The 26,988-nt window shown below is 49.2% G+C and overlaps 1 protein-coding gene across 1 annotated transcript; it reads right to left on the bottom strand.

The window, feature by feature from the left end:
* Window positions 1-191: 191 nt before the first annotated feature.
* Window positions 192-26,674, bottom strand: LOC120319683. Its single transcript, XM_039368782.1, has 4 exons — window positions 26,570-26,674; window positions 6,140-6,272; window positions 4,365-4,481; window positions 192-3,638 (listed from the first exon to the last, which is right to left on the bottom strand). The coding sequence occupies exons 1-4, from the start codon at window positions 26,591-26,593 to the stop codon at window positions 1,540-1,542; spliced, it is 2,373 nt and encodes a 790-aa protein (XP_039224716.1). The 5' UTR covers window positions 26,594-26,674; the 3' UTR covers window positions 192-1,539.
* Window positions 26,675-26,988: the final 314 nt, after the last annotated feature.

Genomic DNA, 26,988 nt, shown 5'->3' with positions numbered 1-26,988 from the left:
GGAAAAGGGGGGAAAAATGGCAGACTGCGTTGTTTGGCGACCCCCGTGAAATGGTCGTTCGACCTCAAATGGGGTCGCGACCCACAGGTGGAGAACCACTGTTCTAGAGTCTCAACATCTTTTTTACACTGTGGTGACCAAAACAGATATTCCAAGTGTGGCCTTTCCAAGGCCTTGTAAAGTGGTATTAACATTAGCACGCAGAAAGGACCCCCGTCACTGCTTTTATTGACAATTAATTGATATTTCAAATTCATCCACAAGCATGACAAAACATTCCTGTCTTAGCTTGCAATTCAGCCAAGATAAAGAACATTACTTGGTTTAAAATATATATAAATATATATATTCATTTTTCACAATGTTTTCACCAATTGTGGTACAGGACTGGGTCAAAGTTAGCCACAAAATGGCGAGGACCTTAAATTACACTTTGGGGAGGGGACAGGAAGAGGATTCGGGTGGGGTGAGGTCAAAAAAGTCAAGATGTCCATGAGGACAGGACTCAAGTCCCATCCATCCCTGGTCCTCCTAAGACAGCCGTCTCCCGTTTTGGTTTTCGTACAGCAACGTTTGTCAACCCGGGTAGCTGGAAGACGGGTAAAACTACAACTCCCAGAATTCATAGCTGGCTGGGGGAATTCTGGGAGTTGAAGTCCACCGATCGTCCAGCTGCCCAGGTGGAGGAACGCTATCTGAGAACACTCATGCAACAGATCTGTCCATCATCGTGCGTTGGGTCCTGACCCGATTTCTCGCACAATTTTTTAAAAAAATCCAGCTAAGGCACGAAGTAAAATTGCTGGTGACATTAGAGGCGTTATCCATCCTCAAGCCGGTGCGCACGGGCATCACAGATCAAGCTGCCTGGGGTCTGGAGTGCGAGTGAGAGACAAATAAAAGACAGCCCCATTTACCCTACACAAAATAGGAGTGTCTTCCTTGTCTACACAATTCACATGTAGTTCCCGGTGCGTCGAAACAGGCATTTTTCGCAACATCTGGAACGGGCATCTTATACCTGGTCCTCTTGGTGTGCAGCCAGCCGAGCCAAGCGCCAAAGCCCCCTCAGGCCAGCATTGGCTTCGAAAACCAGTTGCCACATGGCTGTCTACACAATTCACATGTAGTTCCCGGTGCGTCGAAACAGGCATTTTTCGCAACATCTGGAACGGGCATCTTATACATGGTCCTCTTGGTGTGCAGCCAGCCGAGCCAAGCGCCAAAGCCCCCTCAGGCCAGCATTGGCTTCGAAAACCAGTTGCCACATGGCTGTCTACACAATTCACATGTAGTTCCCGGTGCGTCGAAACAGGCATTTTTCGCAACATCTGGAACGGGCATCTTATACGTGGTCCTCTTGGTGTGCAGCCAGCCGAGCCAAGCGCCAAAGCCCCCTCAGGCCAGCGTTGGCTTCGAAAACCAGTTGCCGCATCGCTTGAACGCACCGCCGATATTGCTCGCTCGTGACGCCCGCTTTCCAATCCCGCGTAGAAACAACTTGCGAGAAAGGACCGAATTCCCGTCTTTCGCAAACGGCTACTTGGGCTTCCCCAACCCGGCGCGTTCCTCGCCCTCCGAGTCGGGAGCGACGCGGATTCTTTGGATCAGGCAGAAACAATCTTTGGCGCCGGCGCGCCTCCCGCACTTCGGACAGGTGCCACCTTCCTTTTTCTCGGAGTGCTGCCTTTTGTGCCTGACTGCCCCGCTCCGGAAGTTGAAGACCATCCCGCACAAGAGGCACTTGTACCTTTGCCCCGCGTGGAACGCCAGGTGCGTGGATAGGTAGCACTTGCTTAAGCTCTTGCCGCACTCGCCGCAGGGATACAACGTCGTGTCTTTACTTCTCCGACGCCCGACCGCCGCGACGCACGCCTGTCGTCCTTTGGCGCTGTCGGGGAGCTTCTTTGCGGCAAGGTCCCGCGGCTTTGGGAGCAGGCCTTTTTGGTTCTCCGCAACTTTCCCACAACCTTGCCAATGAGTCGAGAGCTGCCACTTGTACCCAAATTGTTCCCCGCATTCCGGACACCGGTACATCCTCTTTGTGGCGGAGGTCATCCTCAAGCTGTGCGGACTCTCGGCGCTACCCCTGCCGGCGTCAGAAACCCCGTTGCTTTTCCCCACTCTCTGTCTGGAATTCAGGAAGACCTCCTTGCCTTCCACGGAAGACGAGCAGCGGACCGGTTTTTCCGAGAGACGGACCGAACCCGTCGACTTCCCGATGCGGCTCGACTTGCTTGCCTCCTGCCCACCGGGAGTCTTCTGGGGCTGCTGTTTTCCCCTCTGGCGACAGTACCTATAATGCACTTCCAAATTCATCCGCAGTTTGAAGGGTTCTTTGCACCAAGGACAAGAATAGAGCTTCTCCTCCTCGCTGGGGGCTTCCGGGGAAGACGACAGAGTATCCTGCATCTTCCCTGCGCTCCGCCGGCGGGAGTCCGCACAATTCTCGTCACAAGTGGTGCGCGCCAACTGCATTTCCTTGACGGGGTGTTCCGCACGCACGCCAAAATCACGCCGGGGCAGGTTTGTCATCTTGTGGGCAGAAGACGGCAGCTCGGTGGACTTTTCGGGCGCCACAACGGGTTCGACGCACCCGCCGCACGGCAGTGGGACGTCCTCTGTGCTCGCGTCCGCTGAAGGCCGCTCTGTCGATTCTGTCCACAGGGATCCACCCTGTTCGCTTGCCGAAATGCAAGACTGTTCAGGATGTCGTCCCTTGACATCGCTACAGCAGGGGGGCACTTCTTTAGAGAAAGTAAAGATGCTCTCAAGAGGGCCCGCTTTCTCCGGAAAGTTTTCCGCGTCCATTTGGGATCGATCTTCATCTCCTGGAGGACAAAACCAACTCCTGGGGTCCACGCAATTCTCGTCACAAGTGATGCGCGCCAACTGCATTTCCTTGACGAGGTGTTCCGCACGCACGCCAAAAACGCGCTGGGGCAGGTTTGTCGTCCTGCGGGGAGAAGACGGCAGCTCGGTGGACTTTTCGGGCACCACAACGGGTTCGACGCACCCACCGCACAGCAGTGGGACGTCCTCTGTGCTCGCGTCCGCTGAAGGCCGCTCTGCCGATTCTGTCCACAGGGGTCCACCCTGTTCGCTTGCCGAAACGCAAGACTGTTCAGGATGTCGTCCCTTGACATCGCTACAGCAGGGGGGCACTTCTTTAGAGAAAGTAAAGATGCTCTCAAGAGGGCCCGCAACCACCGGAAAGCTTTCCGCGTCCATGTGGGATCGAACTACATCTCCTGGAGGACAAAACCAACTCCTGGGGTCCACACAATTCTCGTCACAAGTGATGCGCGCCAACTGCATTTCCTTGACGGGGTGTTCCGAACGCACGGCAAAATCGCACTGGGGCAGGATTGTCCTCTTGCGGGGACAAGATGGCAGCTCAATGGACGTTTCGAGTGCCACAACGGGCTCGACCCACCCGCCGCACAGCAGTGGGACGTCCTCTGTGCTCGCGTCCGCTGAAGGCCGCTCTGTCGATTCTGTCCACAGGGGTCCACCCTGTTCGCTTGCCGAAACGCCAGGATGTCCCTCGGCATCGCTACAGCCGGGCGCCTCTTCTTTAGAGAAGAAATTTTTCTCCGGAAAGCTTTCCGCGTCCATTTGGGATCGAACTTCATCTCCTGGAGGACAAAAAAAAAAAATTGATAATTGTGACAGAGGAAAAGAGGAACGTGTCCAGTTCTGGTAAAAATAAAAATAAAAAAAAACACAGCCCACCCTGACTGGTTTGAGAAGAAGCAAAGCATAATCAAAGGCGTTTGATTCGGGGAGAGGTGGCCACCAGGAGATCACAGTGCCGTAGGTTAAAACGAGGAAGCAAACACGTGCTGAAAAAAAAGGCAACGGCAAATGATGTCGTTCCTTAAAAAAATTACAGAGGGGTCATCAGGAGCTGAGAAGGGAGGGAGGGAGGGAGGAATTAGGGGGGGAGGGGATTAACCCTCCCCCCTAATTAAATTAAATTTTCCCGCAAGGGCGGAGGAATTAGTAAATGCTCCAACACTGGAAGTTTTGAAGAAGAGACTGGACAGCCATTTGTCCGAAATGGTGTAGGGTTTCCTGCCTGAGCAGGGGGTTGGACTAGATGACCTCCAAGGTCCCTTCCAACTTTACTATTATTATTATTATTATTATTAATTCCCAATTAAAAGAGCATTTCCCAAAGCAGACAGACTGCCAGCAAGGCGTTTTAAGGATGGCTCGACCTCAGACGTCTTCCGTACATGCAGGACGCTGACGCTCCCACTGCTGAGATGATGGGAATTGTAGTTCAGGGCTCCAGAAGAAGGCAAAAGACGGACCTGGGATCGTTTGTCCGTCGCCCGGTTCCTGGGCGTTTCACTCACCTTTAGAAAGGATCTCAACAGGGGAATCTTCTACGGGTCTCGGCGATAGGAGGATGTTCGGACGTTCGTTATTTTGAACCCAGGCCAAGACTTCTTCCTGAGTGATCGGGCCTCTCCCTGGAAAGGGAAAAGGACTGATCAGAGGTGTTGTTTCAAGGTACCCCAACCTCACCAACCTTTGGGATTTCAACTCGCAGAATTCCTCTACTAGAGATTTCAGCTCCCAGAATTCGGCAGGCAGTTTGCCTGGATTTCAGCTCCCAGCAGGGCCTGCCAGCATGCCTGGATTTCAGCTCCCAGCAGGGCCTGCCAGCATGCCTGGATTTCAGCTCCCCAAATTTACCCACAGACATGCCTGGACTTCAACTTCCAGAATTCCTCAACTAGCACGTCAACTCCCAGAATTCCTGGCCAGCATGCCTGGACTCCAACTCCCAGAATTCCCCCACTCTGGACTTCAATTCCCATAATTCCTCAACTAACATACCTAGAGAGATCAACTCCCAGAATCCCCTAGGATTCTGGACTTCAGATCCCAGAATTCACCCAACAGCATTCCTGGATTTCAACTCCCTGAATTCTTTGCCAGCATGCCTGGACTTCAACTCCCAGAATTCCTCAACTAACATGCCTAGAGAGATCCACTCCCAGAATCCCCTAGGCAGCATGCCCAAATTTCAACTCCCAGAATTCACCTACCAGCATTCCTGGACTTCAACTCCCAGAATTCCTTGCCAGCATGCCTGGACTTCAACTCCCAGAATTCACCCACCAGCATTCCTGGACTTCAACTCCCAGAATTCCTTGCCAGCATGCCTGGACTTCAACTCCCAGAATTCACCCAACAGCATTCCTGGACTTCAACTCCCAGAATTCCTTGCCAGCATGCCTGGACTTCAACTCCCAGAATTCCTCAACTAACATACCTAGAATTCCTTGCCAGCACGCCTGGACTTCAACTCCTACAATTCCCCCACTCTGGACTTCAATTCCCATAATTCCTCAGCCAGCATGCCTGGACTTCAACTCCCAGAATTCACCCACCAGCATTCCTGGACTTCAACTCCCAGAATTCCTTGCCAGCATGCCTGGACTTCAACTCCCAGAATTCCTCAACTAACATACCTAGAATTCCTTGCCAGCACGCCTGGACTTCAACTCCTACAATTCCCCCACTCTGGACTTCAATTCCCATAATTCCTCAGTCAGCATGCCTGGACTTCAACTCCCAGAATTCCTCAACTAACATACCTAGAATTCCTTGCCAGCACGCCTGGACTTCAACTCCCACAATTCCCCCACTCTGGACTTCAATTCCCATAATTCCTCAGCCAGCATGCCTGGACTTCAACTCCCAGAATTCCTCAACCAGCATGCTTTGGGACTTCAACCCCCCACAATCCCCTGCCTTGCAGACTCCCTACGCTGCCTCAGCCCACCTGATTCTCGATATCCCGCATCAGCTGGGACAGCAGAGAGGCCGGGGACAATGGGAGTTGTAATTAACCCCTCCTAGGAACAACGGCCCCGTCGAAATTACTTGCCGGTTACATTTTCACACACCCCCCCACACACTTTTCATGAGGGGTGAGGTATCAAGAGCCCTCTGTCCGTTCCTCTTTGCCCCAAACCACAACCCTGGCAGGTAGGCTGGTCCAAGAGGGAGGAAGCCTCTTCGGTGGCTGAGCAGGACTCGAACCCAGTTCTCCCGCTTCTAGTTCCTCTTGCAATCCGCTCGCCCCCCCCAAACCCCGAGCCCTGTTGGGACTACTCACCGACCCGCAAGAGAGCGTCGTAGTTTTCCTTCAGTACCTCCCAGTAGAGCTGTTTCTGGTCCTCGGTTAGCAACTGCCACTCGTCCGGCGAGAAATATACGACCACGTCCTCAAAGGTGACCGTCATCAGACCCTCCAAGGAGAAAATGTGCATTGCAGAAAAACAAGTAGCCCCGAATTTTTGGGGGGTGGGGGGGCGAGGAGGGGATGAGGATGGAGGAGACCTCGGCGTGGACAATCCCTGAAACGGGAGCGGGCCTCAAAGCCAACCCAGTCTCGGATTGTTATAAACAGAGGCCTAGACCAGTGGTTCTCAACCTTTTTAATGCCGCGACCCCCAACCGGTCGTAAGTCGAGGACTATTCAACCGGTTGTAAGTCTAGGACTACTCAACTGGTGCAGCCCCGTTTGCAGAATGGGACTTTTGGCGGGCTCAGCAGGGCAGAGACAGCCTGGACCATTCCTATTGGCTTTGGAAAGCCAATAGAATTAGACTCTATTCAAGAGAGTCTATTCTATTGGCTTTCGAAAGCGATACATGATCTACGTGCAGCTGAACGTGCGCGCTTTACAGGTAGTGTCCACTGAAAGTTACGACACTGAAAAAGGTTCTCCACACTTATGACCGTTGCAGCCTCCCCCTCATCATGTGATCAAAAGTCGGACACTCGGCAAGCGGCACACGCTTACGACTCCTGCCGCATCCCAGGGTCACGCGATCTCCTTTTGCAACCGGCTGACAAGCCAGCTTTGCTTAACAAACATGTTACTAACAACTGCAGGGATTCATTTAAGCCAGTGGTTCTCAACCTTTTTAATGCCACGACCCCCCCCACCCGGTCGTCAGTCGAGGACTACTCAACCGGTCGTAAGTCGAGGACTACTCAACTGGTGCAGCACCGTTTGCAGAATGGGACTTTGGGCGGGCTCAGCAGGGCAGAGACAGCCTGGACCATTCCTATTGGCTTTGGAAAGCCAATAGAATTAGACTCTATTCAAGAGAGTCTCTTCTATTGGCTTTCAAAAGCCAATAGAATAAAAGGGAGGAGCGCAGCTAAGGAAAAGGGGGGGGAAATGGCGGACTGCTTTGTTTGGCGACCCCCGTGAAATGGTCGTTCGGCCCCAAGTGGGGTCCCGACCCACAGGTGGAGAACCACTGGCCTAGACTCAAAATCACCAGAAATCTTAGTAGCGCTTTGTAAAGCCTTAGTAAGGCCAGGCCTGGAACGCGGCGTCCAGTTTTGGTCACCTCGTCACACACAACACACAAAAAAGACGCAGAGAAGAGCAACCAGGATGATCCAAGGCCGGGAGATTAAAACATATGACGAAGGGTGGCAGGATTTGGAAACGGTCAGTCTTGAGAGCAAAGAAGGACTTAGGGGTGATCGGAATAGCAATATTCCCGTATTGGGGGGGGGTGCTGCCACAAAGAAGAGGAGGGGGGGGGGATCAACTTGTTTTCCAAAGCAACAAAAGGCCGGACGAGAAACAACGGATGGAAACTCGTCGAGGAGAGAAGCAACCTGGAACTAAGCAGAAACTTCTCTAACATGGGAGAAGGATTAACCAGGGGAACTGCTTGCCTCCAGACGTTGTGGGTGCGTCATGGCTGGAGGTTTTGAAGAAGAGATTGGGACAGCCACTTGTTTGAAATGGCATGGGGTCTCCTCCTGGAGCAGGGGGCTGGACTAGATGACCTCCAAGGTCCCCTCCAACTCTATGATTCTGTAAGGGTCTCTTGCTTGAGCAAGGGGTTCGGCTAGATGACCTCCAAGGTCCCCTCCAACTCTGTGATTCTGTAAGGGTCTCCTGCTTGAGCAGGGGGTTGGGCCAGATGACCTCCAAGGTCCCCTCCAACTCTATGATTCTGTAAGGGTCTCTTGCTTGAGCAGGGGGTTGGGCTAGATGACCTCCAAGGTCCCCTCCAACTCTATGATTCTGTAAGGGTCTCTTGCTTGAGCATGGGGTTGTGCTAGATGACCTCCAAGGTCCCCTCCAACTCTATGATTCTGCAAGGGTCTCCTGCTTGAGCAGGGGGTTGTGCTAGATGACCTCCAAGGTCCCCTCCAACTCTATGATTCTGTAAGGGCCTCCTGCTTGAGCAGGGGGTTGGGCTAGATGACCTCCAAGGTCCCCTCCAACTCTATGATTCTGTAAGGGTCTCTTGCTTGAGCAGGGGGTTGGGCTAGATGACCTCCAAGGTCCCTTCCAACTCTATGATTCTGTAAGGGTCTCTTGCTTGAGCAGGGGGTTGGGCTAGATGACCTCCAAGGTCCCCTCCAACTCTATGATTCTGCAAGGGTCTCCTGCTTGAGCAGGGGGTTGGGCTAGATGACCTCCAAGGTCCCTTCCAACTCTATGATTCTGTAAGGGTCTCCTGCTTGAGCAGGGGGTTGGGCTAGATGACCTCCAAGGTCCCCTCCAACTCTATGATTCTGTAAGGGTCTCTTTCTTGAGCAGGGGGTTGTGCTAGATGACCTCCAAGGTCCCCTCCAACTCTATGATTCTGCAAGGGTCTCCTGCTTGAGCAGGGGGTTGGGCTAGATGACCTCCAAGGTCCCTTCCAACTCTATGATTCTGTAAGGGTCTCCTGCTTGAGCAGGGGGTTGGGCTAGATGACCTCCAAGGTCCCTTCCAACTCTATGATTCGGTAAGGGCCTCCTGCTTGAGCAGGGGGTTGGGCTAGATGACCTCCAAGGTCCCCTCCAACTCTATGATTCCTGTAAGGGTCTCTTGCTTGAGCAGGGGGTTGGGCTAGATGACCTCCAAGGTCCCCTCCAACTCTATGATTCTGTAAGGGTCTCTTGCTTGAGCAGGGGGTTGGCTAGATGACCTCCAAGGTCCCCTCCAACTCTATGATTCTGCAAGGGTCTCCTGCTTGAGCAGGGGGTTGGGCTAGATGACCTCCAAGGTCCCCTCCAACTCTATGATTCTGTAAGGGTCTCTTTCTTGAGCAGGGGGTTGTGCTAGATGACCTCCAAGGTCCCCTCCAACTCTATGATTCTGCAAGGGTCTCCTGCTTGAGCAGGGGGTTGGGCTAGATGACCTCCAAGGTCCCTTCCAACTCTATGATTCTGTAAGGGTCTCCTGCTTGAGCAGGGGGTTGGGCTAGATGACCTCCAAGGTCCCTTCCAACTCTATGATTCTGTAAGGGCCTCCTGCTTGAGCAGGGGGTTGGGCTAGATGACCTCCAAGGTCCCCTCCAACTCTATGATTCTGTAAGGGTCTCTTGCTTGAGCAGGGGGTTGGGCTAGATGACCTCCAAGGTCCCCTCCAACTCTATGATTCTGTAAGGGTCTCTTGCTTGAGCAGGGGGTTGTGCTAGATGACCTCCAAGGTCCCCTCCAACTCTATGATTCTGCAAGGGTCTCCTGCTTGAGCAGGGGGTTGGGCTAGATGACCTCCAAGGTCCCCTCCAACTCTATGATTCTGTAAGGGTCTCTTTCTTGAGCAGGGGGTTGTGCTAGATGACCTCCAAGGTCCCCTCCAACTCTATGATTCTGCAAGGGTCTCCTGCTTGAGCAGGGGGTTGGGCTAGATGACCTCCAAGGTCCCTTCCAACTCTATGATTCTGTAAGGGTCTCCTGCTTGAGCAGGGGGTTGGGCTAGATGACCTCCAAGGTCCCCTCCAACTCTATGATTCTGTAAGGGTCTCTTGCTTGAGCAGGGGGTTGTGCTAGATGACCTCCAAGGTCCCCTCCAACTCTATGATTCTGTAAGGGTCTCTTGCTTGAGCAGGGGTTTGGGCTAGATGACCTCCAGGGTCCCCTCCAATTCTATGATTCTGCAAGGGTCTCCTGCTTGAGCAGGGGGTTGGGCTAGATGACCTCTGAGGTCCCTTCCAGCTTTATTCTGATTGACTGATTAATTGAAGTCTGCAAACCTAAGCTTAAGTCAGCTTTGCTTGAACATCATCAACGCCCGGTCCATTCACATACACAAAGGCTTGAGCTGAGGTGGTTGATGGCATGAAATAATTTATCGTTTGTCAAAAATGAATAAGGTTAAACTTATCTATTAAATATTATCCATAATATGTACCCGTTATGTCTTAAATATGAATAATGAACCTGTCTGTTAAATATTATTAAACAGGACGTATCTCTTAAATACTCTTAACACAAATTAATGCATGACATCATTAATTTATAATTTCTCAAAAATTAGTAAGGTTAAACTTTTCTATTAAATATTAATATCTATTATCCATTAAATATGATTAATGAACTTGTCTCTTAAATATTAAACATTACTTAACTATTAAATACTCTTAACACAATAATACATGAAATAATTAGTGTCAAAAATTAATAAGATTAAACTTATCTATTAAATATTAATATATTATCCATTCAGTATGATTAATGAACTTGTCTCTTAAATATTAAACATTACTTATCTATTAAATAGCCTTAATACCAATGAATACATGCAATTAATTTATGATTTGTCAAAAATTAATAAGACTAAACTTATCCATTAAATATTATTCATAATATTTGCCCATTATCTGTTAAATATGAATAATGAACCTTTCTGTTAAATATTATTAAACATGACGTATCTATTAAATACTCTTAACACAAATTATACATGAAATCATTAATTCATAATTTGTCAAAAATTAATAAGATCAAACTTATCTATGAGATATTATTAATTATTATCCATTCAATATGATTAATGAACCTGTCTCTGAAATATTATTAAACATTACTTAACTATTAAATACTCTTAACACAATTTAATACATGAAATAATTAGTGTCAAAAATTAATAAGATTAAACTTATCTATGAGATATTAATTATTATCCATTCAATATGATTAATGAACCTGTCTCTTAAATATTATTAAACATTATTTAACTATTAAATACTCTTAACACAATTTAATTACATGAAATAATTAGTGTCAAAAATTAATAAGATTAAACTTATCTATGAGATATTATTATCCATTCAATATGATTAATGAACCTGTCTCTTAAATATTATTAAACATTACTTAACTATTAAATACTCTTAACACAATTTAATATATGAAATAATTAGTGTCAAAAATTAATAAGATTAAACTTATCTATGAGATATTAATTATTATCCATTCAATATGATTAATGAACCTGTCTCTTAAATATTATTAAACATTACTTAACTATTAAATACTCTTAACACAAATTAATATATGAAATAATTCATAATTTGTCAAAAATTAACAAGATTAAATTTACAATTAAATATCAATATTTATCTACTGTCTATTAAATATGAATGAACTTGTCTCTTAAATATCATTAGACATTACTTATCTATTAAGTAGCCTTCAGACCAATTCGTAGATGAAATTAATTTATAACTGGTCAAACATTAATAAAACGTAAACCTATCTATTAAATATTAATATTTTCTATTATCCATTAAACATCCACATTTTCTGTTGTCCATGAAACATTAACGGATGTGTCTACTAAATATTGTCAAGCCCCGACGGCTTGCCATACAACCAGGGACAGGGGGAGCACGAACGTCAACTCACGGGGGCGAGAAACAGTTGAGCTGTGCACTGCCACACCCCACCGCCGCACCGGGCGAACTCCCTCGCGAACGTCTCCACGGACAGCACGACAGACGTCAACGGCACCTGATAGAACGGAGGGAGCTCCAACGAGCCATGTGCGAGGCGCTGGAAGGCCAACAACGGGCGAAACACCTTGTGCTAATGGGGATGCATCCCGGCGGGAGAGGCGGGGGTTGTCTCCCAGCCGCCAGGGAATCCAGCAGGGCGAGCTTAGCGGCGGGCAACAGGGGCGCAGACCGGGCGCACGGACAGCGGGGCGTGGGGGCGGAGCTTCGTCGGGAAAAGGGACAGCGCAGGGAACGGACATAGCATATATCCATCTCAAACGGATGCTGGTTTGGGATGGGGGGCGGAGCTACAGGGTGGAGCACGCCGATATATTGCGGTGGAGGGGAATCAGGCCCCAGAGCTGACTTTGTCTCACATGCTTAATAAAGAGCTTGGTGGGTGTCAGCGTGTGCCGGTCTTCTTTGCTTTACGTCACGAACGACTTTGGATACGCGGACATAAAGTCAGCTCTCACCCCAACCCTCCAGTCTACGGTTCCCGTGTACGGCTACGGTATGGCGGAGGGGACTCAGGGGGCTGCCTTGGTCGAGGGAGAGGTGGCGGCCGGCGGGGTTGTGGATGCTGTCCCGGTGGCGGAGCCGGCGGTGGCCCAGCCGGTAGTACGGCCAAAACTGTTACAGTCTGTAATATCGGAGCTCGCTGTGGGAGAGGCAGGAGCCGCTAAGCCCCAGGAGGAGTGGTGGCAAAGCCCGGCGGTGACTGGTCTACAGCCCGAGCAGCTCCTAACGCCAAAGCCGAAGCTCGGGCATTCGGGGTGGCGGGAGAGACGCGCCACGGTGGAGGAAGATGAAGACTGGAGCTACTCCACGGCTCCGGGCCAGGAAACCATGGATATCCTGCGTCACCGGTTTGGTGAAGCGAGTTACAAAGGCGCCGCCGATACGTGGCAATCGGAAGGGGAGGCTACGGGTCGCACCCCCTCGTCTAGATTCCGCCTGAGTAGTCCGCGGCTGCGGTTGCCCAATCCCACAGGTGGCCTGGGCGTTATGGGACTCCCCTCGGGCGGGCCGCCGGGTCAGCCACACCCAGCCCAGCCGGGTGGGCCCAGGAACGTGGCAGGAGGCCTGACCGCAACAGGGGGGAGGGAACGGCAGGACTTCGCGGCCGGACATCCAAACGTGGTACCAGGCCAACCCCAGGGCCCGTGGGGGCCAGGATATCTATGGGGGGTTCCCCCTATTCCGGTTACCTTCGACGGTAACCCTGACCAATTGGCGATGTTCCTGGGACAGGCCATAAGCCACCTGGACCAGTTCGCACAGCTATATGTCTCCCAATGGGCTATGGTCGGCGCCATTACTGCCGCCTTGCGCGGAGAGGCGGCCGCATGGGCGGCCGACCTGTACAGTGACCATGCCCGGGAGTTGGGGAGTGCGGGGCTGTTCCTGGACGCTCTGCATGGGCGGTTCGATGACCCCACTCGGGCACAGAGGGCCGAGGCGGACCTGCTGGCGCTCCAACAAGGGAAACGTCCGGCCGTCGAGTACGTGCGGGAGTTTCGGAAGTTAGCCGGGCGGTTGCAGTCCTCTTGGCCGGAGCGGATGTTGGTACATCAATTCAGAGCAGGCCTAGACCACGACTTACGGCAAGCCTGTGTATATCGGGGTGTGCCCAACAGACTGAGAGACTGGTTCAGGGTAGTGATCGAGATTGAAGCAGGCCTGAAAGAAGTGTATCGAGGGTACGGGGATGTTTCGCGGCTGCGGCGTCCCGGGGATAGACCTCGCGAGGGCGGCCAGGACCAACAGCGGGCAACACCAAAGCCACCGGGACCGTCAGGAGCAGCGGGTTTCCGGTGCTTCCGTTGCGACCAGCCGGGTCACCGCGCAGCCGACTGTCCAGCACCCAGCCCCCGTAAGACCGCAGCAGGTGGTAGAGCCACACCACTGAAGAAAGCCACAGAGAGTGTAAGGGCGGTTGTCCAGCAGCCGGTTCCAGGGGCGAAGCCAGGAGCCCCGGTCACGCCAGTGCCCGTAGCCGGGGTACGCTACCAGACGGGGGACGAGGAGGACAGCCCTGACGAGGGAATGGCCGATCCACTGGTGAGTGATCCCATCAACCCATTCCTCCTCCCTATAGTCCTTACGAGTCCGGTGACGGGTGTACGGAAGGCGTGTCAGGCCTTGATCGATACCGGATGTACACGGTGTCTGATGAGTAGGAGGGTAGCGGTGGACAGTGGGTTCCGGATATATCCATTACCACAACCCATACGGTTCGAACAAGTGGACGGGTCATTGTTGGGGGGGGTCCCCGCGACCCATGTAACGGAACGGGTACGCATGGACCTAGGAGACCATTGGGAGGTATTACGATTCATTGTGGTTCCCATTACGGCGAAGACGGTCATCTTGGGGTTGTCCTGGTTGGACAAATGGACCCCAACTATATGGTGGGAAGGGGGGTACCGGAAAGTGCGTCTTGGGGTAGGTCCAACGCCAGGGAATGGTGGTGGCGAGGGCCAGGTTCCCAAGCTCCCGGGGGTAGCGGCGCAACTCCAGGAAATGGTGGGAGAGGTAACATATCCCGAGGAATACAGGGATTTAGCGGCGGTCTTCAGTGAGGAGGAGTGTAATCACCTGCCCCCTCACCGGCCGACGGATTGCGCTATAGAGCTATTGCCGGGGGTTAAGCTCCCGAAACCCCGGATGTACGCGATGACACCACCGGAGGTGCAGGAACTCCGTAGATACATCGACCAGAACCTAGCGCGAGGGTTTATTCAGCCTGCTAGGTCCCGGATAGCGGCTCCCGTCCTCTTTAAAGAAAAGAAGGATGGTTCGTTACGCTTATGTGTCGACTTTCGGGGGTTGAACGCGGTATGTGTTGAGCATGTATACCCCCTGCCCCTAATGAAAGATCTATTGGCACATTTGGGGACGGGCCGCATATTCACTAAATTAGATTTACGGGAGGCGTACTATAGAGTACGAATTAAGGCTGGCGACGAATGGAAAACGGCGTTTAACTGTCCGTTAGGTAGTTTCCAGTTTCGCGTCATGCCGTTCGGGTTACGAGGAGCCCCCGCGGTATTCATGCAGTTGATCAATCAGGTGTTGCATGAACACCTATACCGCGGGGTACTCGTGTACCTAGATGACATTCTAATATATACCGAAACACGGGAGGAGCATATCAGCCTGGTACGGCAAGTACTACAGAAGTTGCTGGAGGCCCAACTTTATGTGAAATTATCGAAGTGCGAATTTCACCGGGAACGACTAGATTACCTGGGCTACCGCATCTCGGGGAGCGGGGTGGAAATGGATCCGAGCAAGGTGCGAGCCGTACAGGAATGGCAAGCACCCCAAACTAGACGCCAGCTGCAAAGTTTTCTCGGATTTGCAAACTTCTACCGTCCGTTCATTCCATCGTTCGCAACCGTGGTGCATCCTCTCACGGAACTACTGCGGACGAAACACCTCGCAGCAAGGCCCCGCCCGAGCCAACGGCTAGAGTGGTCTGTGAATTGTCAGAAAGCGTTTGAGTCACTGAAAACATTATTTGCTAAGGAGCCCGTGTTACGCCACCCGGACCAGAGTGCCCCTTTTGTGGTCCAGGTGGACGCCAGCGATGTCGCAGTGGGGGCAGTGTTGTTGCAGAAGGGTAGTGGGGGAGAATTGCAGCCATGTGACTATACGTCGCGTAAATTTACGACGGCCGAACGTAGCTGGACTGTCTGGGAAAAGGAGGCCTTCGCGATACGCTGGGCCCTGGCAACGTGGCGGCATTTGTTAGAAGGGGCCAAACTGGCCTTTGAGATGTGGACAGACCATAAGAATCTGGAGGCGCTACAGACCCCGAGACGCCTGGCCCCCAAACATGTTCGATGGGCACAATACTTCAACCGGTTTAACTTCACACTGAGGTATGTGCCGGGGGGAAAGAACTTTTTGGCCGACACATTGTCACGGATGCCGCAGTACCGTAGCAAACGGGAGGAGGTAATACAGGCCCTGGTGCCGCCTTATCGGCGTGAGACCGTTGAGGCCGTAACTCACAGGTCTCTGGTAAGCGGGGTAGAGGACATTAGGGCTGCCTTACTGTCTGATGCGTGGGCAAATGAGCATTCCGAATGGTTGACTACTCGGGATGGTGTGGCGTGGAAAGGGGATAGGATGTATGTGCCCGAGAGCCTACGCCCCTCCGTTCTTCGAAGGTGTCACAACGCTAAACAAGCGGGCCACTTTGGGTTTTTAAAGACCCTGCACTTAGTGCGGCGGCAATTCTGGTGGCCCAAACAAAAAGCAGATGTGGAACAATATGTAAAAGGGTGCCACGTGTGCGCTAGTGCAAAACCCCGAGTAGGGAAGCCTATGGGGTTATTACAACCGGTGGCCGATCCGTCCCGGCCGTGGGAAGAGATCGCCATGGATTTTATCGTAGAACTACCCAGCAATCGGGGCTACAGTGTGATATGGACCGTGGTAGATCTCTTTTCCAAGCAGGCACATTTCATCCCCTGCAGAGGCCTGCCATCAGCACGACGATTGTCCCGGTTGTTTATTCAACACATCTATCGGCTTCACGGTGTACCTAGAAGAATAGTGTCAGATAGAGGGGTGCAATTTACCGCAGAATTCTGGAGGGTGTTCGTTCGTTCGCTAGGGTCCTCACAGGCGCTGAGTTCAGCATATCACCCGAGCACTAACGGGGCGGCGGAAAGGGCAAACGCCATGGTGGACAGGTACCTCCGAAGTTATGTGTCATTCCAGCAAACGGATTGGGTGGATCTATTGCCGTTTGCTGAAGTGGCATATAATAATACCGTCCACAGCAGTACGGGGTATACCCCGTTTAAAATAGTGTATGGTATGGAGTTTAACCCCATGCCCGAATTGTCACCAGAGGTGGCCAGCGGCCAGACCCCTCAAACATGGACGTCCAAACTTCCAGAGTTGTGGGACCGGGTGAGGATAGCCCGAAGGAAGGCCGAAGCGGCTGCCAAGGTCCAAGCCGACAAAAAACGGGCCGAGCATAAACCGTTCAAAGTGGGAGACTGGGTGTATTTAGCCACCAAATATCTGCGTCTGCAAGTGCCATGTAAGAAGCTAGGCCCGAAGTATGTAGGGCCTTTCCAGATCCTCAAAGTGATTAACCCAGTTACAGTTCGGCTACGGCTTCCCGCCTCTCTAGGCAAGGTTCACCCCGTGTTCCATAGTAGTCTACTCAAACCAACACATAGAAGTCCCTATGCTGACGGGGTACCAGGACCGATATCCGGGTCCCATTACGAGGTGCAGGAGGTCCTAGACTCACGGAAGCGATATGGCAAAACCCAATACCTCCTTCGGTGGAAGGGCTACCCGCTATCAGACGCGACCTGGGTGGGAGAGGAGGATATAAGGGCACCCAACCTGATTCGGACATTCCACCGGAGGCACCCAAATAAGCCGGGGCGGAACAAGTGTAATGTTGTGTACTCAACCCCTTTCTTTTCCTCCCCAGGGGGACGAGTGGTAGAGGGGGCCGCATGTCAAGCCCCGATGGCTTGCCATACAACCAGGGACAGGGGGAGCACGAACGTCAACTCACGGGGGCGAGAAACAGTTGAGCTGTGCACTGCCACACCCCACCGCCGCCCCGGGCGAACTCCCTCGCGAACGTCTCCACGGACAGCACGACAGACGTCAACGGCACCTGATAGAACGGAGGGAGCTCCAACGAGCCATTTGCGAGGCGCTGGAAGGCCAACAACGGGCGAAACACCTTGTGCTAATGGGGATGCATCCCGGCGGGAGAGGCGGGGGTTGTCTCCCAGCCGCCAGGGAATCCAGCAGGGCGAGCTTAGCGGCGGGCAACAGGGGCGCAGACCGGGCGCACGGACAGCGGGGCATGGGGGCGGAGCTTCGTCGGGAAAAGGGACAGCGCAGGGAACGGACATAGCATATATCCATCTCAAACGGATGCTGGTTTGGGATGGGGGGCGGAGCTACAGGGTGGAGCACGCCGATATATTGCGGTGGAGGGGAATCAGGCCCCAGGGCTGACTTTGTCTCACATGCTTAATAAAGAGCTTGGTGGGTGTCAGCGTGTGCCGGTCTTCTTTGCTTTACGTCACGAACGACTTTGGATACGCGGACAAATATTAAATGTTACTTATCTATTAAATATATTTCTTAATACCAATTCATACGTGAAATAATCAATAACTGGTCAAAAATGAATAAAATAAATTAATTTACTTCCTATGATTAAAGGCTTTTCCTCTTAACAAGCCTCCGGCTATCATTTTGGGACTCAACTGTGGCCCTTAAGTTGAGAACAATAACAACTTTGTCACTCTGAAGGTGCCCTAATCGGCATACATTCCAATGAAATTTCGTTGCATTCAGCTCTCAACCTCCGATAGACGCTACATAAATATGACAGTAAATAAAGAACGATGCACACCCCCTCCTATATTCTTTGACACGAGAGCGACAACGCAGTCTAGTTTCAGGGTATCTACACCGTGCGCGTGGCGAGGAAAAAACACAATCTTGCAAGTCTGCCAGACCGGATGGCGTAGGTAGGGAACCGAGCTGTATTACAGAACCGGGTCGTCCGGCTATAAATACTTCTAAACCTCCTCCCAGAGTGGAGCAGCAGAAACGGACCGTGAAGTGAGCGTGCGGGGTCTCTAAGGATGCTTGGAGCTCTGAAGCACACGCGAGCGCTTCTAAGTAGCGTCCTGAAGACCAGGAAGTTGAGCTTCCTAGCCCAGTGGTTCTCCACCTGTGGGTCGCGACCCCATTTGGGGCCGAACGACCATTTCACGGGGGTCGCCAAACAACGCAGTCCGCCATTTCCCCCCCCCCTTTTCCTTAGCTGTGCTACTCCCTTTTATTCTGTTGGCTTTTGAAAGCCAATAGAAGAGACTCTCTTGAATAGAGTCTCATTCTATTGGCTTTCCAAAGCCAATAGGAATTGTCCAGGCTGTCTCTGCCCTGCTGAGCCCGCCAAAAGTCCCAGTCTGCAAACGGTGCTGCAAGTTGTCTGCAGGGAAGGCGAACTGTCTGGAAGCTTCCACCCCTCCCTGCTGAGCAACTACTAAAAATGTAAGGAAAAGAGGGCCAGGGGTGGGAGGTGGGAGGCCGGCGGGCGCAGGGAGGGTTGCTGGCGCGCGGGGGGCCTGGCGGGTGCCTTACCTCCCTTGGGCTGGGCCAGCTGGTGGCCCAGCCGGTGGTCGGCCTGCGCCGTCGCTGCCCCTTGCCAGCTACGTCTCGGCCGGCACAGAGGGCGGCACCACGCATGCACAGCACTCCCGGGCAGGGAAAGTTCTCAACTTATGACTGGTTGGGTAGTCCTCGACTTACGACCGGTTGGGTAGTCCTCGACTTACGACCGGTTGGGTGTCGCGGCATTAAAAAGGTTGAGAACCGCTGTCTTAGGATCTTCTCGGCTGTCCTCACCACTCTCTGTACGGACTGTCTATCCGTACAGAGAGTACGGCTGCTACCGACGACGCAGTCTAGTTTCAGGGTATGTACACCGTGTGCGTGGCGAGGAAAAACGAATCCTGCAAGTCTGCCAGACCGGATGGCGTTGGTAGGGAACCGAGATATATTACAGAATCGGGTCGTCTGGCTATAAATACTTCTAAACCTCCTCCCAGAGGGGAGCAGCAGAAACGGACCGTGAAGTGAGCATGCGGGGGTCTCTAAGGATGCTTTGAGCTCTGAAGCACACGCGAGCGCTTATAAAGCAGCGTCCTGAAAGACCAGGACATTTGCGCTTCCGAGGATCTTCTCGGCTGTCCTCACCACTCTCCGTGCGGACTTTCGATCTGAGGCCCGGCTGCCACCGAACCCGACAGTGATGCGGTTTGTTTGCTCTCCGTTAAAAAGCAGCCAGGACAGGAGGAGAGAGATTGTGCTCTCTTCATCCCACGCAGGAAATGCAGACGCTGGTTTGCACACTTCACTAAGGATGACGCGCGGGGAGGCCAGATGTTAGTCATCTGCACCCCCAGGTACTTAATACGGTTGGCCACCTCTACAGCTGCATCTTTGATACTCAACGGTGTACGATTAGGCTGGCTCCTTCTGAAATCTACAACGATTTCCTTTCGTTTGATCGACGTTTACAAGCGGGTTACTTTTGTTGCCCCAGTCCACCAAAGCCTTCACAAACTCTTCATTGTCATCCCGGATAAGACCCACCACTGCCGTGTCATCTGCGTACTTCGCAATAGGATTCGTAGCGGATTTGGGCATGGCAGTCGTGGGTCATCGAGGTGAGCAGTGGACTCGGGACACAGCCCTGTGGCGAACCCGTAATCCAGGAGAGTATTGTGTCATTAAGTCGAGGACTATGTATTTCTACTTCAGCCCAGGCAGACCTATCCAATGCACTGAGAACCAACTTAAAATAACACATTATTATTATTTTTTTTGCAGGGGGGGGAATTAAAATTGCCCACCAGCTCTTCAGATTGCTTATTCTACCGAGGGGGGGGGCTAAATTTTTCTGGGAATCCAACATTTTTTTCATTTTCCAAGCAGAACTGTGGATTTCGGGGTCCCGCCAAATGCAAGCAACTGACCGGGTGATAATCAGGAAGTGTTTATCTTCCAAAACTGCAATCACGTTACACCCACACACACCCTCTTCTTTTGAAAACGAAAGAAAAGGACTCAGACACGGCCTAAGAGAGAGCGCTAAAACTTTCTGAGGCTCAAAAACTTTTACATTTTTTTCCAGCCAGAACTGTGGAGTTCGGGGTGCAGCCAAATGCAAGAAACTGACCGGGTGATAACCAGGAAGTATTAAATCTTCCAAAGTTGCAGTCTTTTTATACTCCTCCGCCCCCCACCTCTTCTTTTGAAAAACAAAGAAAAGAAACCAAACACCGGAAAGAAGAAATAGAAGGGGAAAAAAACCCCAGCAAATTGGCTTTATTTTGTCTGATTTTCAACCCTTACAAGGCCAAAACACTCAGAAAAAATAAATCTTCATTTACAAAACGGCACAATTTAATCTGGAAATATTGGAACCTGGGGCCTGAAGTTCATCCCAATGTAAGCCACAATAAAATTGGGTTTAGACACACACCACACACCCAGAGATCTCCTGAGCTTTTCCAAAGCTCACGTATTTCACACTGCAAAAAGCCCCAAAATAAAGATACGGGCGCTGCATTTGTTTAGTGACCAAGTTCATCCCACACTGGGGGAGTGGAGAAAAAAAAAGGGGGGGGGATTTGTGGACCGTTTTTCACACAACCCTTGCGTAGTCCCTGTCCTTGGCTTACGACAGTTCTTTCAAAGTTCCGACGGCACCGGAAAAAGCGGCTCGTGACCGTTTTCCACACTTAACGACCGTGGTCGCGTAATCTAAAATTCAGACGCTTGGCAACGGATTTGTATTTATGACGGTCGCAGTGTCCCGGGGAGGGGGTGTGTGTCACGTGATTCCCCTTTTGTGGCTGCCTGGCCAGCAATGTCACCGGCGGAAGGCGGATTCACTTAACAACCGTGTGACTCGTTGAACGACTGCCACGATTCCCTGAACAGCCGTGGCCCAAAAGACCGTCAAACGGGGCAAAAACTCGCTCAGCAAACGTAACTTTTGGGCTTTCACTTACCCAAATTTAATTAGCCACGATAAACTTGTGACTTACAAAAGATACTTTGGACAATGAAGAAAAATGGAAAGACAGACGAGAGTGACAAGAACAAGGTATTGATTTAGCCACGTCTGCAAATTCACACGAGATAGGAAAAAGATGTTAAACCAACGGGATTTTACAAAGAGCACACAGACTTCGATCGGATACCGTGAAAAACAAATGAAAAATTGACCAAGATTCCTATTTAAATGTAAAGATGGAGGAAGAACAAGTAAAAGACACCATGGTAATGTGGGCAAAAGAATTTTGGACGTACTACGGCATTCGAAGAGTGACAAAAACAATGGAAAAGAAATGTTAAATTAACGAAAGCCGGGCCATATAAAGAAAACGTATACGAAATGCGTTACAGGTGGCGCATGACACCAGTGAGACAAGCGGAAATGTTTAAAAATGCTTCAAAGAATGGTTGGAAATGGAAAGAAAGGCCAGCTACTTATTACCCCCATCTAAAAAGCAACATTACTAAATTTCGTTTTTGATGTCTGCCCTTATGCCCACAGTAAAAAAAAAAAAAACGACAATAAAGGTTATCTAAAAACGTATTGTGGGCTAAAAGACATCTACAGCTGGAAAAGATGACTAAAAAAACAACAAATAAGGCTTCAAAGCAGAATTGTTTTTGTGAGGAATAATAGGAGCTAATTATGAGAAAGATTGCGGGTATCTAATACTACAACGTCTTACCGGCAGCCAGAATTGTATTTGCGCAATATTGGAAAAAAATGAAAACTTTACCAACTGAACTAGTACTAATTAATAAGAGATGGAATAGATGTCAAAATATTAGAATGTTATTCTTGGAATGATATGTGTGCTGTAGAAGGGCTAGCCAAAATTGTATTACTATGTTTAATATTAATTGGAATATTTTAATTGAAATTAGTGGAGCTTAAAAGCAGGAGTGATGGTGGTAGATGTAATAGTAGGGGATGATTCTGTGGATTGATTGAATTTTTAAAGAAGAAATAGATTAAACGAAATTTGTTATATCGTGAGGAAATAGAGAGAGGAATTTTTAAGGTATTAATTTTAGTTATATATATATATATATATATAGAAGCACAAAGCCCAAAACACCAGCCTGAAGATGACGAATGGGACTTCGTCGAAACGTCACCAAGACACTTGCAATTTTACACGGGAGAAAACATGAATAACCAAAGACATATATATATATATATAGTATAAACTAGTTGTTTATTGTTAAAATGCGCTCTACATGGGGCTACCCTTGAAGAGTGTTCGGAGGCTGCAGTTGGTTCAGAACGCAGCCGCGAGAGCGATTGTGGGCGTGCCAAGGTACGCCCACGTGTCACCTATCCTCCGCGAGCTGCACTGGCTTTATGTGGGTCTCCGGACGCAATTCAAGGTGTTGGTTATCACCTTTAAAGCCCTGCATGGTATAGGGCCAGGTTACTTACAGGACCGCATTCTGCCGCACAGCTCCCAGAGACCGGTGAGGTCCCATAGATTGGGCCTCCTCCAGGTCCCGTCGGCCAGACAATGTCGGCTGGCGGGCCCTCGGGGAAGGGTCTTTTCTGTGGTGGCTCCGACCTGGTGGAATCAGCTTCCCCCCGAGGTTCGAACTACTCCCACCCTGCCGGCCTTTAAGAAGGCCGTTAAAACCCTCCTGTTCCGGCAGGCCTGGGGCTGATGTCCCCGGCGGGCCGGGATATGATCGGACTCGCGGTATGACTGCTTTATTTTATTGTTTTATCATTGTTTTAACTTTGTACGCCGCCCTGAGTCCTTTGGGATTGGGCGGCATAAAAATACTGAAATAAATAAATAAATAAACCCCCTGAGCCTCACTCTGAGGACGCTGGCAGAAGACTAGCGAAAGCTAAGTTGTATATAACTGTTTTTATTGTTTTAAGTATTGTTTTAATAATAAACAACTAGTTTATACTTTTCCCAGAGATCAAGGATTGCATTATTGAACAAATATGCCCGGGATTCGCATTTTTGCAACCATTAAGGATATATATAGTGTGTGTGTGTGTGTGTGTGTGTGTGTAGGTCTTTGGTTGTTTGGGTTTTCTCCCGCGTAAAATTGGAAGTGTCTTGGCGACGTTTCGACGAAGTCCCATTCGAAGTCCCATTTTACGCGGGAGAAAACACGAACCAAAGACCTACATACAAACACCCGCGAAAACCTCAGAAAACAAATATATATATACACACACACACACACACACACACATAGATACATATATATATATACATATCCATACACACACACACACACACACACACACACACACACACACACACATATATTCAATGATCCAATCTTCGATCTCCGGGAAAAGTATAAACTAGTTATTTATTGTTAAAACAGTATTTAAAAGTGTTGAACAAATATGCCCGGGATTCGTATTTTTATAACCATTAAGGATAGATATATATATATATATATATATATATATATATATATATATATTATATATATATATATATATATATATATATATATATATATATATATATATATATATGTTTTCTGAGGTTTTCGCGGGTATTTGTATGTAGGTCTTTGGTTGTTCGGGTTTTCTCCCGCGTAAAATTGGAAGTGTCTTGGCAACGTTTCGATGAAGTCCCATTCGTCATCTTCAGGCTGGTGTTTTCAGCTTCGTGCTTTGAGTATATATATGTGTGGATAGATTGATTTTAGAGATGAAAGAGAAAGAAGACTCAAGTCTACTTTAGAACACGAAAAAACAAGTCCGAAAGGAATGTGACATGTAATTTTGAATATATGTTAGTAAGAAGGAGGCTACCGAGTGATTAATTCATCCTGTTTTATGATAATTCACGATATCTATTATTGTTAGTTAAATACAGGTACCCAGACAATATGCTGTTGGCTAAATATTGAAAAGGTTACCTGGGAAAACCCCAACCCCAATCCTCATCCTGACCCCATTTTATCCCTAACCCTATAAAAAACCAATAAAATTTATATATATATAAAAAAATAAAGCAAAGTCAAATTAGAAGCAAAAATGAAAGTTAAACCGATAGAGTGAAGCACAAACAGCCGGGAGTCCCCGACTTACAACTGTCTCAAGTCACAACGGCACCGAAAAAGGCGACTGTTTTTCACATTTAACCACCACCGCCGTGGTCGCGGGTTCAAAAGCCGGACGCTCGGCAACTTGACTCATCTTTACGACGGTCGCATTGTTCCCCCGGGGCCCTGGAGGAGCAAAGTCAACGCAGAAAGCCAGATTTCACTTTAACGACCGCCTGGCTCGCTTAACAACTTTGCGGCCAGAACGGTGTGGTGCAATGGGGAGGGGGAGGGCCCAAACTCACTTGGAAGGGATCTTGGAGGTCATCTAGTCCAACCTCCCCCACTCAAGCAGGAGACCCTTACAGAATCGAGAGAAGGACCAAGTTGGACCTTAGAGGTCATCTAGTCCAACCCCCCTGGCTCAAGCAGGAGACCCTTACAGACTCGAGAGAAGGACTGAGTTGGAAGGGATCTTGGAGGTCATCTAGTCCAACCCCCCCCCCCGTTCAAGCAGGAGACCCTTACAGAATCAAGAGGACAGAGTTGGAAGGGATCTTGGAGGTCATCTAGTCCAACCCCCCTGCTCGAGCAGGGGACCCTTACAGAACCGAGAGAAGGACCTAGTTGGACCTTAGAGGTCATCTAGTCCTACCCTCCCTGCTCCAGCAGGAGACCCTTACAGAATCGAGAGAAGCAAAAAAGTTGGAAGGGACCTTGAAGGTCATCTAGCCCAATTTCCTTTCACAACCGATTTGAACGGGTGAGTGAGTCGCTTGCGGACGGATAGAAATCAGACAAATATACAGAAATAAAAAAAAAATTCCAGGAATAATCCGTGACGCCTCAAGAGAGAGGAAACAGGTGGGCTTCAAAACCGAATCAACGAAACAAGGAAGTAGTCCTTCGAACAAGGGGGAATAAAATAAAAGAATCAAATCAAATCAAATAATAAGAAAAAATAAAATATAAAATAAAATAATAATAAAAAATAACAAATAAAATAAAATAATCAAATCAAATCATAAAATAAAATAAAAATAAAATAATCCAATCAAATAATCAAATTAAAATAAAATAATAATAGAATAATATAATATAATATAATAAAAATAATCAAATCAAATCAAATAATAAAATAATAATAATAATAAAATATAAAATAATCAAATCAAATCAAATCACAAAATAAAATAAAAATAAAATAATCAAATCAAATAATCAAATTAAAATCAAATAATAATAATATAATATAATATAATAAAAATAATCAAATCAAATCAAATCAAATAATAAAAAATAAAATAAAATAATCAAATCAAATCACAAAATAAAAAATAAAATAATCAAATCAAATAATCAAATTAAAATAAAATAATAATATAATAATATAATATAATATAGTAAAAATAATCAAATCAAATCAAATAATAAAACAAAATAATAATAAAATATAAAATAAATCAAATCAAATCACAAAATAAAATAAAAATAAAATAATCAAATCAAATAATCAAATTAAAATAAAATAAAATAAAAATATAATAATATAATATAATGTAATGTAATGTAATGTTGTTGTTGTTGTTAATTGCGAAGTCGTGTCTGACCCGTCGCGACCCCATGGACAATGTTCCTCCAGGTCTTCCTGTCCGCTACCAAATGTAATGTAATGTAATGTAATGTAATGTAATGTAATGTAATATAATATAATATAATATAATATAATATAATATAATAAAAATAATAAAATAAAATAAAGAAAACGAAAGAAAAGGCCACCCTTTTTTCCTAGCTGCTAAGGAAGGTCGGGCCTTTCAGACAGTCTCTGTCAAGACCCTCTTCCCAGGGCACTCCTGGCTAGGCGAAGTGATCTCCCCGTGGTCTCCCATCCCGCCTGTCCCACTAACTAGGGAACCCAGATCTGAGCGGCAGAGAGGCTCCCCTTCCAAGCTGCGAGCCCCCTCCCCCCCAAAAAAGGGAAGGTCAGAAGTCAAGACACACACACACCCCTCCCCGCATTGCAACCCCGAGCAAAGCAGCAAAGCGCGCGGGGAATTTGCACCGCGCGGCTCCATTTGCAAGCGGGCGCCCGCCGCATAGCAGCCGCCTTGAGGCGGGGGCGCCAAAGCGGCGCTCGCCCACCTTACCTCCCCTTGGCCGCTGCCGGCCATCCTGGCGGCTCCACGGCGTCCAGGGCGGCCTCTCGGGTCGTGGGGAAAGGCGGTGGGTGGCTCCCCGGGGCTGACGCAGAGAGGGAGGGAAGGCAGGCTCTGGAGTTGCATTTGCAAGTTTGCACCACCCACGCTTGGAGCCGGAAAGAGCCACTTTTCGGCTCTCTCCCGCCCCCCCCCCGCCGCATCTGTGCAACACGCGTCCGTGCAACACGCGTCCCGCGTTCCGACGTGCAGGTGGCTCGTCTTTGGAACGCTGAGCTCCCGGGCGCGTTTGAACTTGAAGCAGCGCGGGCATGGCTCCGTTGGCTCCGCCCCTCCTGTAAGAAAACTGTTATTTAAGCATTAAATAGCACCTAATCTTTATGAAACGTTATCTATTGAATATTATTCAT

The sequence above is a fragment of the Crotalus tigris genome, unplaced genomic scaffold, assembly GCF_016545835.1.
Source record: "Crotalus tigris isolate CLP2741 ecotype Arizona unplaced genomic scaffold, ASM1654583v1 scf7180000020932.1150333, whole genome shotgun sequence".
Classification (NCBI taxonomy): Eukaryota; Metazoa; Chordata; class Lepidosauria; order Squamata; family Viperidae; genus Crotalus; species Crotalus tigris.
This window is presented reverse-complemented; position numbering and strand designations above follow the sequence as displayed.